The sequence below is a fragment of the Pteropus medius genome, unplaced genomic scaffold (genome assembly GCF_902729225.1).
Source record: "Pteropus medius unplaced genomic scaffold, Ma_sr-lr_union100, whole genome shotgun sequence".
Taxonomy (NCBI): domain Eukaryota; kingdom Metazoa; phylum Chordata; class Mammalia; order Chiroptera; family Pteropodidae; genus Pteropus; species Pteropus medius.
The window spans coordinates 8754349-8768539 of record NW_024342471.1 but is presented as its reverse complement, the minus strand read 5'-3'; the positions used below and the strand labels follow the sequence as shown (position 1 = coordinate 8768539).

The following is a 14191-nucleotide window of genomic DNA, read 5'->3' as shown; positions in this document are numbered from 1 at the left end:
TGGTCTGCACATATCAGCCTTTGTCAACTCTCAGTATGTCAGTCAGCCTGTCTGCTTGTGTGTTCATGTCTTTACCTTGGTGTCTTGAGTCATTCATCCACCCTAGTATATGCACGTGTGTGTGTGTGTGTGTGTGTGTGTCCGTCCCTGCATAGGCCCGGGCCCCTCTGAACCATAATACAACCTCATGGGGGCTCTGAGAGGTTAGGATTTGCTAGGAGCCTGGTGGGGATGGGGGAGGCAATGCTAGGGTGGGGCGGGAGAGAGATGAGGGCAGGAGTGTGCTGAGGACCTACCACCGACTTTCCCCTTGGAGGGCAAGTCCTAACAGCAGGCAGACAGGTGGGGCTGACCTGACAGGTTCCAGAAGCCAGGGGCAATGAGGCGGAGCTTAGCTCTCTGACTTAGGGCGGCAACGTGTTGGGGGCCCCGTCACACACGGGGTGGACAGGCAGGAGACGGGTTTGCTGGTATCTTCTTCCTGCTGTAGCCAGCCCAGGACAGAGGCCATGGAGACCGTTGGAGGGTGATAGCAGCCAGGTGGACAGGCATGTTTGGAGGCCTAAGGCCTGGGAGTCCGGGAGCTCAGGGTATGGCAGGATCCCTGCGGGGCAGGGTGGAGGAGCTGAAGCGGCCTTGGTGGCGGGAGAGCTCACCACTGGTGCTTCAGCACAGCGAGGCCGCCCGGCTGGCAACCGATGCCCTTCTGGAGCGGGGCGAGGCTGCCTACCTGCAAGTCATCTCTGAGGAGCGGGAACTGCCCTTCTTGAGCGCCCTGGATGTGGACTACATGACCAGCCATGTGCATGGGGGTCCTGAGCTTGGCGCGGCCCAGGGACTGGAGGCCTCAGGGCCCGACCGCCTCAGCCTGATCTCCGAAGTCACTTCGGGCACTTACTTTCCCATGGCCTCTGACACAGAACCCCCAGACCTGGACTTGGGCTGGCCTGAGGTTCCACAGGCCACGGGCTTCGGCCCCACCCAGGCTGTGGTTCACTTCCAACGGGACAAGACCAAGAACATCAAAGACCTTCTGCGTTTCCTCTTTAGTCAGGCACGCACGGTAAGGCCCTCACCTCTCCAGATATTCATTTCACAGATATGGAAAACAGGCCAGGGGAGGGAAGGGACAAGCCCACGGACATACAGCAGCTTAGGGGCAGCACTGGGACTAGAACTTCTGCCCTCTATCAGATCACAGGCTCTTAGACAGTACAAGTGTTTTATTTACCTTGGTAACCCCTTGGCACTCGACATTATGGATAAGCAGGGAATAGTGGGTGGCCTTCAGGGACTCCACGAACGCCCTGAAAATGCATGCAAATTGTCCATATTGCAGGGGGGGATCCTCTCTGCTTCTTTCTTGGGAGAGGGTCTGTGGCCTTCATCAGATTCTCAAAAAGGTTTATGATTCCCAAACTAAGAACCCCAACCTTGGTGAACATCTGAGCCACCTTTTGACTTACGCAGAACAAAACTGAGGCCAGAGAGGGTCTGGGGCTTGCTCAGGAAGGTCCACTCAGTTGTTGAAGAGCTCCGGGCTCGGGGAGACAAGAAGTGGTCCTGACTCAGGCCCTGGGCCCTAGGCACAGCCCTGCCACCTGGTGCATGTCCCCATCTGCCCCTCGCCCCTTGTGCACTGTATCTCTAGCTGGGCCCAAAGGAGACCTCTGACTCAGGAGACAGGAGAATGAAGCAGATGACCCCAGGCAGGATTTGAGGTAGGTTGGCTTCAGTGTCCCTGTCTGGGGAAACAGCCCAGAGGGTGCCTGCCGCAGAGAGCGGGAGCCAAGATGCTGAGATCCCACCAGCATGAGCCAGCCTGGAAGACCTACCTGCACCCCAGGCAGGGGAGGACCAGGCCTAATTGGCACCGGGAATGGAGTTATTAGTGTGGTAGCTGCTGTGGCTGCTGTCGTCACCCCTGCTTCTCTGATCTTTTCTGCCTGTTCTTGTTCTCTCTACTCCTGGCCAGGCCTGTGCCATGGACTAGGGCATCCCCCAGAGCCTTGCCTCCTCACCCCTATCTAGACCTTCCACCTCTGGGCCAGAAGCCAGGCTTCCGCTCTGGGCTGTCACTGACTGAGTGACCTCAGGAAGGGCTTCCTTCCCCTTCCACCCCATGTCCTTGTTGTTAAAGAGGCAGCAGGAAAGGAATATTTATTAAGCTTCTGTTGTGTGTTGAGTATTTTCACATTTCATTCTGAGATGTAGCTGTCATTATTTCCATTAGCTGATGAGTAGGTCGAGGCTTCCAGAGGTGAAGCAACTCACCCAAGGCTGTATCACTAGCAGTAGCAGGTTTGAACCCAGTTCTGTGTGGCTCCAGTTGGAGGGCTTTGCTCTGTGCCTCCTCCCTCTCAGCCTGGACTAGGAGAGAAGGTTCTCACAGCAGATATATGCAATGGGAAGGGACACGTGGGGGCTTGGCGGTGCCAGGGATTTTTCAGAGCTTCTTTGAGGCAGCCCGTTATGAGGGAGGCCACAGGCACCAGCCCCTCCACTGAGCAGAAAACCTGGTACCATGTGGCATTGGTGGAAGTGAGGGAGTCTCTGGGTATAAGATGTCACACATATCTCTGTGTAGCTTCACAGGGACTGAGGCAGGTCTGGCAAAGGGCGTTGAAGACCCCAGTAACTGGCTTGCACTCTGATCCTTGAGAAGGGAGCCTCAGACAGTCCCTGGGCCAGAGCTAGTGGGGAGAGTGAGGACCTAGACTGGGAATTGGGGTCTGGGTTCTGCTTCTGACTCTTTCCCCCTTCTGGGCCTCAGTTTCCTCATATGTAGAGTGGAGCGTTAGACTAGTACAGTTGATCCACAGACATCTTTGAGAATCTTATGAAAAAAAACGACACAAAGGACTTTAAGACAAAGTCCTTAGGGAAAAAAAATGCACACAAAGGACTTTAAGACAGTGAAACCACCTTGTGTCTAAGTTAAGACCCCCTGGGCTAGGTCATCGCTAAAAATCCTTCCCAGTTTTTTTGCTGGCTCTGGCCTGATTTTCCGTCCAGTGCTCTTTTCCTGGGATCCAGCCCCTACCCCTGGGCTGGGCAGTGCCCCTGGCAAGGCTGAGCTTCCCCTCCCTCCCTCAGGTTGTAGCTGTGGTGATGGACATATTCACTGACATGGAGCTCCTATGTGACCTCATGGAGGCCTCTAGTAGGCGTGGTGTCCCCGTTTACCTTCTCCTGGCTCAGGAGCACCTGAGGCACTTCCTGGAGATGTGCTACAAGATGGACCTCAATGGAGGGCACCTGCCGGTCAGTAAGGGACAGAGGCTGTAACCAGGGGGTGGGGTGGGGAGTCAGAAAGGGCAGAAGAGTCAGTTGGGTGGTCAGTGAGCATTGGGGGTCAACAGGAATGGGGAAGTGGATTCCCTTAGCTGTTTAAGGCTCAGACACCCCATGGGCTTTAGACATGGCTTGAGTCTCATTTTCTCAAAGTCAGCCCCCAACCTTCATCCCTTCTTGGTCCAGAACATGCGTGTGCGAAGCACCTGTGGGGACACATACTGCAGCAAGGCAGGCCGCCGCTTCACCGGGCAGGCCTTGGAGAAGTTCGTCATCATCGACTGTGAGCAGGTGGTGGCGGGCAGCTACAGGTGAGCAAGTGGGATGGAGGGGAGAGGGGCCTGGGGCTGGGCCACTGGCTGACAAAGGCACCTGAGATCTGGCAGCTTTGAACTTTCCTTCATTCATCCCTTTTCCAATATGAACTGAGCAGCTGCCCCGTGCCAGGCATTGTGCAGGGGGCTCAGTGGACAGTGTGGGTAGCGAGACAGGCCCAGGCTGGGACTTGGAGGTGCTAGCTCTGTGGGAGGACTTTAATGCCATTGGCACAGGATATAACAGTTGCACTTTGGAACTGGAGGGACTTCAGGGAACTTGCCCTGGTCCATTTTACAGATGGGGAAGTTAAGATCCTGTGATGGAAAACCATGTGTCCAAGTCCACTAAGTTGGCTAGGACTTGCACAGACTCTGGACTCAGAGGTCTGCCCCTCATTTGGCCCTCATGGAGGTAGAGTTGTCTTGGTATGATCTTCTGGTTGTGACACCTGCCTAGCCCCAGGGTCCTACAATTTGCCTCCTGACCCTGACCCTCTGCCTCCAGCTTCACCTGGCTTTGCAGCCAGGCCCACACTAGCATGGTCCTGCAGCTGAGGGGATGCATCGTGGAAGACTTTGACCGGGAGTTCCGCTGTCTGTATGCTGAGTCACAGCCTGTGGAGGGCTTCTGTGGCGGTGAGGATCCCAGGGCACTGTGCCCTCCCCCAGTGGCCCGGGCCTTCAGGCCTGGTATCCTAAGTCCTATGTCCTCATCACCATCCAGCACCAGCCTCAGCAGCATCAAGCACTCCCCTCTCATGGGCTGTTCTTCCTACCTCACTCTACCAGGAGGCGGTGGCCGCAGTGACACGGGTATGGGGTCCTCATCCCCAGGCCCTGCTCGTCGTGAGGCCAGTGGCCAACCCTTCCTGCAACGTCAGCTGTCAGATCCTAACCATGGCTCCCCACCAGGACCCTACAGGGCCAACCTGGGCAAGTTGGGGGCATCCCCATGGTCCCAGTCTTCCCCTGCCCTTAACCACAACAGAAACAGCCCCTTGACCCGGACAGTAGGGTCACCTCTGCTTGCTCCCCCACGCCCCTTCCTCTCCTTCCCCCGGGGTGTCCCAGTCCTGTCCCGGCTCCCAGAGAATGAGCTCCCAGGAAGCCAGGAACCTAGCCCCCCACGAGGCCGCTGGGTACATGGCACAGCCCTGGAGACAGTGGAGGAGAAGAAGGTGTCTCTGAGTCAGAGCCATGGCCAGGTGGATCTCCTCGCCCCCTTCCCCAGAGCCCGAGAAGCAGGAGGCCCTGATTCTGGGGTAACTCCAAACTCAGGCTCCCTTTGGCCTAGAGAACAGACCTCAGGGGACAGGAAGTTGTCCTCAAACCAGAGATACAACCAGTTGGATCTCCTGCCCCGGGCCCAGAGTGCTGGGGGTGCCCCTGAGTCAGGTTCTCCCAGACCTGGCGATAGGACCCCAGAGGACAAGAGACTGTCTTCAAACCACAGCCATGGCCAACTGGACCTCCTGATACAGCACCCCATGGCTAGGGGCTCCAGAGCATCCCCTGAAGCCAAGTCCTCAGCCAGGGCTGGCAAGCAGAGTCCAGATGAGCGACGGCAGACCCTGGGCCACAGCCAGCTGGACCTCATCACAAAGTTTGGCCCATTCCGGGGTGAGGGGCCTGGGCCCAATGGTCTCCCTGGACCAGGCCCTGCCCGCAAACCTGGAGTGGGCTCTGAGGATGAGAAGCGGCTGACTCTGGGCCACAGCAAGCTGGACCTCATCACCAAGTATCATCAATTGCAGGGTGCCAGGCAGGGAACTGAGCCTGGCCTTCCTGGGGGCCCCACAGGTGGCCAGCACAATGGCAGTAGCAATGGACCATCTGGGGATGAGAAACGGTTGACCTTGGGCCACAGCAAACTGGACCTCATCACTAAGTACAACAAGTCCAAGTTCAAGCTGCTCCGAAGCCGCTTTGAGTCCTAGTCTTGCTCCCTGCAGAGAAACATTCCTCCTCCATCTGCTGAGACTAGGTTTGCTCTGGGTGGGAGATCAGGCAGGGGATGCGTCGGGAGGAGAGGGTGTCTAGAAGCCCAGTTTAGATACTCCCTGGGCTCAGGATGCTTGCTTACACACACACACACATACACACATACATGGGAAAATGGAACCCATAATGTCATTTGCCACTGTGTTGGGCACTTCACATGGTTACTTCTCATCCTTTATCTTCATAACATCCTACAAGGTAGCCCTCTAGGAGATATACAATTCTAGGATCTTAGGTGTTATCTTCCCTATTTTATAAATGTAGAAGCTGAGGCCCAGAGAGTTGGATAACTTGCTTGGAATCAGGTCTAAGTAAATGGCAGAGTAGGAGCCGTGTGTCTCTGACTCTTAAGATTGTGTTTTTGCACAGACATGACACATGATATCGACAGTTCATATGTCCCCATGCACACAAAATACGCACATCATAGAGATGCCCCAAATGCCTGTATAATATACATAACACACTCACAGTGTTCACACCCACAACTGCACACCCACAAACACAATAAATGTCATTTGGCTAAATGAATGGCTACATAAAATATATGCATTCAGTCACATTGTAGATCCCTCAAGATCCACAGACCATAAATATCATTAACACACACACATTAATATTACACATACATACACACACAGTACTGCAAAATTACTAGTGACATTTTCTTGTACCTAAGCTGTGTACCCTGCCCTGCTGGGGATGACATAGGGATGACAAATAAATCAGACACAGTCCCTGGATTAAATGCATAAACCACTGGCCAGCAAAACAAGGCTGTATCTAATTAAAGGCTAACCAGTGACAGAGTGTGGTAAGGAATGAAGGGCAGAGAATTGTGGTGATGGTGGAGTCATAAGGAGTTTCTTAGAAGAGACAGCCTTTGAGCCAGGCTTTGAAGAATGGGGAGGATTTGGACAGAGAGAAGAGAGGGTTTAGAAATTCCTGGTAGAGGGAATCAGGTGAAGAGAGACCAGGGAGGGGAACGACGGAGTGGGTCTGAGAGGAACTGGGGAGTATGCAGAGGATGTGTATACCCAGACTCTCACACACACACACACACGCACACACTTTTGCTGAGTGTTCCTTGAAGCACAGGCTCTGACAAGTTGTGGGTCCTTTTTCTGAGCTCACCCCCTGCCAGGAATAGTATTATACATGGTAGAAATGAATAAAAGCAGACATGTTATGACTCAGCTGCAGCTTGGTGTATCCTGAAGAAGGTGGAGTTATGGAAGTAAGTGCTGGGTGGAGGGGGAGGGCACCACTCAAGCCAGTTATGAAGGGCTCCCTGGTAGAATGTGGATGGCCACAGGAGGGATGAGGGGAGGAAAGGGGCTCAAAGCACCTTCCGCCCTCACTGTGACATTCTGAGAGCTCCTGGGGCTCTTGTAGATCCTACAAATTGTGGGTCAAGTACATCTCGTCCACAAGCGCATATCCCTTAACCACCACCATCTGTCCCAGGGATAGAAAGTGGCTGCTGAGTGACCAAGCACATGCAAGGGGCACAGAGTGGAAGCCAGTCAGCACCTCCACCCTTGCCCACTCAGGACCCTCCCTAAGACCCTGCTTCATCTATCCTCCCCTCTCTCCAGTACCTTCTTCAGACTTGTTTCCTCTACTTTTCTCTCTGCGCCTTCTTCTCCAGCCTCTGTCCTGGTCTAACTTCTCACCTAGTCTCACCTTCTCCATGGGTGACCTCATTCACCCCAGGATTCAGCCGCAAATCTCAGCGCTTTACTCTCCCCTGGGCTCCAGATCCGGCCTGAACGTCTGTCCCGCACCTTACACTTAGCTGGTCGCACCTTACACTTAGCTGGTCACCGTCCCCGCACCTGCTCTTCCTCCTCAGGCTTTACTTCAGTAAATACCTACATCATCAATTCATCAGCGAGACATCCCTGGCTCCTCCTCTCTTATGCCTTACGTCCAACTAGCCACAGGTCTCGGTTTATTGTACCTCCAAGAAAGCTCCTGAATGAGTGAGCGACGAATGAATGAAGGAAGGAAGGAAGGAATGAGAGCATCCTGGGGGTGGGGCAGGCGGCCTCGCGTCCAACGCCTTGCAACCACAGAGTCCTCCCAGAGGATGGAGCTAGTGTGGCCGCATGCGCGGCAGGGTGCGTCGGCCTCTCCCGGAAGTCTCCCAGGTGGAGACGGAAACGGAAACACACTCAGGGAGGAGAAGGGTCTGGTGTCGCGTGTGGATTTTGCGGTTACCTGGTGAGTCTGCGTGGAGGGAGACCGGAAGGGTCAGCTCGGGTGCCCCGGATCGTGAGGGGTGGGGGCCGGAGGATTCAGAGCTGGAGAGTCTGGAGGGGTCCAGTGGGCCGGACCGAAGGTCTGAGGGGCCGAGAAGAGTGGGGTCGCCGTGAGGCCTGAGGAGCCGAGGCCCGGGGACCAGGACTCGGGGCTGGGAGAGGATCCGCCAGCCCTGAACTCCCGACTCCACAGCCCCCAGGCTTCATGGCGGTCCGAGCGTCGTTCGAGAACAACTGTGAGGTCGGCTGCTTTGCCAAACTCACCAACACCTACTGCTTGGTGGCCATCGGAGGGTCAGAGAACTTCTACAGGTGAGGCGGGAGCCTCGGAGCCTGCGGGCAGTGCGCGGATGGGTGGTGGGGAGGGATGCTGGAAGTCGGAGGCTCCGGCAGAGTGAGGGCTCAGGCTCCTCATCCCTGTGACCACCGAGATCATGTTTCTACAGTGTGTTCGAGGGCGAGCTCGCCGAGACCATCCCTGTGGTGCACGCGTCCATCGCCGGCTGCCGTATCATCGGTCGTATGTGTGTGGGTAAGCCAGGTGGAAGACAACGAGGGTGGGAGTGGAACCTCCCACACCTTTAATTATACCCCTGGAGGGGACCCCGAGCGACCCAAGAATTTCCAGGCTTTCTTCTGTTCTCTTCGGAAACTACAGAATGAATGTCTGAGACCAGGGCCTAACTGCAGCCTAAGTGTCAGTCGATCAGGGACAAATAACATTAAGTGCTTTCGGTCTTACATTTGTTTCCATTCCTTCTTCACGAAGATCCTGGGAAGTAGGAATTATTGGCCTAATTTGACTAAAGAGAAAGCTGAGACTCATAGAACCCAAGCGACTCACCAAGTTCCACGCCTAAGATTGGAATGTCATTTCTCCCCTGTCACTGACTCTGGGCAAGTTGCAACTTCTTTCTGAACATCCATTTCTGCCTCTAAAAAAAATGACAAGCTGAGATTCTGGATCATCTTGTTCAGTTATCCATTGAAATCTTAAATTCCCTTGACTGTGTCTCTGAGTGGCATCCCAACCTGCCCTCCTACCTCTCAGCACTATTGACTCTGGCCATTGGTCCTTTCTTTGAACTGTTTCTGTCTCCCTTCACTGCCACTCCTTATTTCTAGTTCTGCTCATTGGGGTCGTAAAGGCGTTTGTTCCTTTATTTTTTATCATAATCAGGCTGATGTTGGCCTCTTGAGTATTTTCTTATTCAGACAAAACACACTTATCCCTAACTATGACCTTAGGACTTAAAGCAAGTTCTTATGTAACAAGGGAGAATTTAGCTTGACTTTTGGTGGTCTTGTTAAAATTTTTTTTATTATAATAATTTTTTTATGATTGGAGTATCTCAGAGCTCAGATGTTCATGGAACTGTGTCCATGCAGAGGGAGGCAGAGGTTTAGTCATTGTTGTTACAATATAATTTTATTTTGTTCATTCTTGTTGCTGTATAGTACGTTTTATGTAAGTATACCATAATGTATTTATCCATCCTGTTGACAGTGGGCAATGCATTTATCCATTCTGTTGACAGTGGGTAGTTTTCAGTTTGGTCTATTATAAATAGTGCTGCTATGTTATTTAGTGAACACATGTATGTATATCTATCGGATATATAATACCTAGGAGAAAATGGCTGAATCACAGGGTATGTGAATATTCAGTGTAATAGATGATGCCAGATAATTATCTGAAGCAGTCGACCAATTTACACTCCTATTGGTTGCTCCATATATTTTTGCCAACACTTGTTATTGATGTTCTTTTTAAAAATTTAGCCATTCTGGTAGGTGTGTAGTGTTATCTCATTTTTTTTTTTAATCATTATTATCATCTCAATTTTTAAGTAATAAAATTTACAACTAATGCCAGGACCCCTACCTGCTAGTCCTAGTCCCCTGGGTGATGATGACAAAAGTGGGTAGAATGTGTTGGGACAGACTCCTGGGCCATCACTAGCCTGCCCAGTGGGACTCCCAGTCTACTTGGGTGTTGTATGGATCAGTGAGTTGAAGGGCTGGAGTCTGGGCCTGAAGCTTTCTTGGAGAAGCTAATTGGGCTGGGTTGTATCTTCAGCCCCCAGGGCTGAACAGGCATTTTGTATATTCATGGTCCTTCCTTGCCCTCCCCCAATTTGGGTCTCTCCAGGGAACAGGCATGGTCTCCTGGTGCCCAACAACACCACTGACCAGGAGCTGCAACACATTCGCAACTGCCTCCCAGACTCAGTGCAGATCCGGCGGGTGGAGGAGCGGCTCTCAGCCCTGGGCAACGTCACCACCTGCAACGATTATGTGGCCTTGGTCCACCCAGACCTGGACAGGGTAAGGCAGGCTAGCTTAGCCCAAGAGTCACAGGACTAGCCTAGTCAGTGGTTAGACACTGTTCTTGCCTAGCAGGCAGGAATTAGGGGTATCTCTTGTGGTTTCTCTTTATACCCAGGCTCTTGCATTTTAGGCACTCATTGGAATAGTAGTAGTAGAGGCCTTCTGTGGTGTGGTCAGTGTCAGACAGAATCTAGAGAGGGTATTAATCCTTCAGAATCAAGGAGATTGACTTGTCAGGTCCTCTAGCCAGGGCCAGGGAAGACGATTGACAGTTGAACTCTTGAATGTGGGTTAGAGGGAAGAGTATGGTGTGGAGACCAGCCCCTGGCTGTTCAGGGCACACATAGGTATTAGGGGCTCCATAGCATGCCTGAACTCTGCTCCAGGCTGTATCCTCTCCTTTTCTGGGTGAGGCTTCCCTTATGCAGCTACATACCAGAGGAATGAGGGGCTTAGGGCATCAAGCCCTACCTGGTTTGGGGAATGGAGGGCCTCAGGTTCTTTGGCTTCCAAGTTCTGGGCCCTGAGCACAGTACCTTTGACAGGAAACAGAAGAAATCCTGGCTGATGTACTCAAGGTGGAAGTCTTCAGACAGACAGTGGCTGACCAGGTGCTAGTAGGAAGCTATTGTGTCTTCAGCAATCAGGGAGGGCTGGTACATCCCAAGACTTCCATTGAAGACCAAGATGAGCTGTCCTCTCTTCTTCAGGTCCCCCTTGTGGTAAGCATTCTTTTTCTGTGACCTCTGTCTCCTGCTGATGCATATCCCTTTGCCCAGGGTTTGAGAGTCTGGATTATTACATGTCACAGTTTGGGATTGGGGCTGTAGGTCCGGGGCAGGGTTTGGGGAGAGTCTTCATTAGCTATGGGAGAGACTTTGGTTGTTGATGCCGTGATCCACATTGAGCCATCACTTGGCAGGCGGGCACTGTGAACCGAGGCAGCGAGGTGATCGCTGCTGGGATGGTGGTGAACGACTGGTGTGCCTTCTGTGGCCTGGACACAACCAGCACAGAGCTATCGGTGGTGGAGAGTGTCTTCAAGTTGAATGAAGCCCAGCCTAGCACCATTGCTACCAGCATGCGGGATTCCCTCATTGACAGGTATCTGGGCCTCTCTTCTGCCTTTTGAGGGTAGGGGAAAGAGATGCCACCTATAATAGGAGCCACACTGTATTCATGCCAGTAGGTTCTCCTCACATGTGAGGGCATACTTACACACTGCCAGTCTGTCACAAGGTATAGAGCTAGCAAGCACTGCCTGAGTACCTGCTCATCCTGGCTTTGAAAACTTAGCTCAGTATATCCCCTCTCTGGGCAAAGCTTCCTTCTGGTTTGTCTGATTTTATCACTTATCAAATTGTTTTATAGTTTGTATCTGCCTGTGTGCGGTGTCCTGAGCCAGCAGACTGAGACAGAAAAAAGAACTGTGACTGAGGGAAAGAGGGGAGGTTGCTCTTAGGAGCTGAGGAGGACTATGGAGGTGGGGATTGCATGAAAATCACAGTCATCTGGGTTTTTGTGTGTGGTTTTTTTTTAAGGGGGTTCTTGGGCCCTAACCCTGGAGATTCGGGGTGTGAAGCTCTAGAATCTCTTCTTCCTTTGGAAGAGCAGCAGATGTTTTTATGAGAATAGAAACTGTAAAGTAGAACAAATGCCCAGTACTACACTTCCTATTTAATGTGGGCAAAATTTCTCTTCATTCTCCCTTCATTTATTCATTCGTCTGATGTTCATTGATCCCTCCAGGCAAGGCTCCATGTGGGATAGTCAGGCAACTTAGTGCTACTCCTGCCTTGACGGGCTCACAGTGTAGCAGGCGAGAGAAGTTGTAGCACACATAACTCTTAAAAATGTACCATAAGTGGCTTGGGAAGCTCTGGTGAGACACTTTTTGAGATCCAGGAAGATTTCATGGAGAACGGTTCCTTTAGTCTGGGCTTCAAGAAATGAGTAGATAATTGAATATGTGTAGACAGTGGGAAAGCACTTCAGGCAGAGATGGAGAAGTGTGGAGGATGTGAAGGGGAAAAGTATTATTCCCAGAGCACTGAGAACTCTAAATGTCCATGTCAAGAATTCTTTTTTCCAATTACAGTTGACATTCAATATTATATTACTCAGGTGTATAGCACAGTAGTTAGACATTTATGTAATTTACAGAGGAATCCTGCAATAAGTCTATTTGACACCATACATAGTTATTACAATATTACTATGTTCCCTATGCTATACTTTATATCCCCATGACAATTTTCTAACTGCCAATTTGTACTTAATCCCTTCACCTTTTTCACTCCGCCCTCCAACCCCTCCTCCTCCATGTCAAGAAGTTTTGACTGTAGGCCTGTGGTTTTTACCTTTGGTCTATGCTGGGATGTTTGTTAATATAGATTCCTGGCATCACCCCTAGCTGCTGATTCCCTTTGTCTGGAATGGGGCCCAAACGTGGTTATTTTAATAAGCTTCTTTGTGTGATTCTGATGGGGCAGTTTGGAGACCACACTGACAAACTGTGCTGTCAGCACTGGAGAGCAGTTGAAAGGGTCTGAACAGGAAAGTGGTATCTGTGGTTTTGTCATTTGTTCAACAGCTTTTTTTTTTTGAGAACATATTATGTGCTATACAGTAGTGATGTAGTGATGAATAAAATACACCTGCCCTGCCCTTTTGGAATATAGAATCTCATAAAGAAGACAGCAGTTACACCACTAATCATTTAACTAAAGAACAAAACAGAAAAACCTCTTAGTAATCTAAGAATAGAAATTTCTGTAACCTGATAATTGGTACCTACTAAAAAACTACAGCAGATGTTGCATTTAATGCTTCAGAAACTGCCAATAAAGTTGTGCAGAATTGCCTACAGTCAGCACTGGTCAGCTTTGCAGTTTGATAAGATAAAGAAATGAGTACTGGAAAGGAAGAGACAAAACTCATTAGCTTCTTTTGGTTTTGAACCTATTAAGTTTGAAATGCCCATGAGACCTTACACTGAAGGTGTTAGGTAGGGCATTAGAAATGTGTATATCATTTTTATAATGCACATAAATTATCACCTGCTGGAAGAATGTTCTGGTCTGAGCTTTGCCAGGCCAGAGGGGATTTGTGGTCTAGGCATGTTCCTTCTTCTGTCTGAGCCCCTTTGTTTCCTTCTCTAATGTCTGTTGGGTTAGGGTCAGGGCTCTGATTTATGACCAGTAACAATTTTAATAAATTATTGAGTTTACCCACCTGAGCAAGGAAGGAGTTTTAGTTTTTAAGCATTGAGAGTTCTATACTGGATTGTGACTCATAGGAGCAGTGGAACCTGAAAGGGGCTTTGAGTGTGGCTCTTAAGGGCTGAGCTGGAACAAAGGGCCTTGGGCGAGGGTGGAGGCAAGCACCTTGAAAATAGAGGGTGAAGTGTGGTCTGTGAAGCACCTACTGACAATGCTCCTACCTGTCTCTCTAGCCTTACCTGAATTATTTTCCATGCTGATTCATGGGCTCCTGGCTCTGGACTTTGGCTCCCTCTTCACACCCCACCCAGTCTGTCCCAGACGCTGGCAGGGAGGTGGCAGAGAGCTCACTGGTATCGAGTAGCTGGATACCCAACCCTTCTTCACCTGTGCCCATCTCCTGAATCTATAGTTACTGCAAAAATCTGCCATGTCATGCTGGCTGTCAGGCCCTATGGCTCCTCTCTGTGCCACCCAATTAAAGGCATTTTGCTTCTGTCCGTTCTGAATGTGTTTGTCGGCTTCCGCCTGCACCCAGCCCCACCATTGTTCCAGGGGGAAGGTGGGGTAGAATGGGCACACACACCCCTCAGTTCCACAATCCCACCCCACACTGTAGTTCTTAACATTTTCTACGCAACTTTGGCTTCACACTTATGGCTTCAAAGGATGAGAACTTATTTCAGTTCTCCCCTGAGCTGGTGTGTGGACTCTGGGGCAGAGTCCTGTATAAGGGCTCTGGGGCACCCGGCTACTACAGGGC

General features: G+C 51.3%; 2 protein-coding genes across 2 annotated transcripts; both read left to right on the top strand.

The window, feature by feature from the left end:
• The first annotated feature begins 203 nt into the window (after window positions 1-203).
• On the top strand, window positions 204-6219 carry FAM83C (family with sequence similarity 83 member C). Its single transcript, XM_039864149.1, has 4 exons — window positions 204-1063; window positions 3097-3264; window positions 3481-3605; window positions 4117-6219. Exons 1-4 carry the CDS (start codon window positions 551-553, stop codon window positions 5546-5548), a joined length of 2238 nt encoding a protein of 745 aa, XP_039720083.1. The 5' UTR covers window positions 204-550; the 3' UTR covers window positions 5549-6219.
• A 1462-nt stretch (window positions 6220-7681) lies between these two features.
• On the top strand, window positions 7682-13928 carry EIF6 (eukaryotic translation initiation factor 6). The gene is made up of 7 exons (XM_039864165.1): window positions 7682-7838; window positions 8070-8188; window positions 8323-8408; window positions 10029-10204; window positions 10753-10929; window positions 11130-11311; window positions 13662-13928. The coding sequence occupies exons 2-7, from the start codon at window positions 8082-8084 to the stop codon at window positions 13669-13671; spliced, it is 738 nt and encodes a 245-aa protein (XP_039720099.1). The 5' UTR covers window positions 7682-7838; window positions 8070-8081; the 3' UTR covers window positions 13672-13928.
• The last annotated feature ends 263 nt before the right edge of the window (window positions 13929-14191 follow it).

Coding starts and splice junctions, on each gene's coding strand:
- FAM83C (XM_039864149.1), top strand. CDS start 551: ATGTTTGGAGGCCTAAGGCCTGGGAGTCCGGGAGCTCAGGGTATGGCA. Junction 3,265..3,480: donor TCAATGGAGGGCACCTGCCG/GTCAGTAAGGGA, acceptor TTCTTGGTCCAG/AACATGCGTGTGCGAAGCAC. Junction 3,606..4,116: donor GTGGTGGCGGGCAGCTACAG/GTGAGCAAGTGG, acceptor CTCTGCCTCCAG/CTTCACCTGGCTTTGCAGCC.
- EIF6 (XM_039864165.1), top strand. CDS start 8,082: ATGGCGGTCCGAGCGTCGTTCGAGAACAACTGTGAGGTCGGCTGCTTT. Junction 8,409..10,028: donor CATCGGTCGTATGTGTGTGG/GTAAGCCAGGTG, acceptor GGGTCTCTCCAG/GGAACAGGCATGGTCTCCTG. Junction 10,930..11,129: donor TTCTTCAGGTCCCCCTTGTG/GTAAGCATTCTT, acceptor ATCACTTGGCAG/GCGGGCACTGTGAACCGAGG.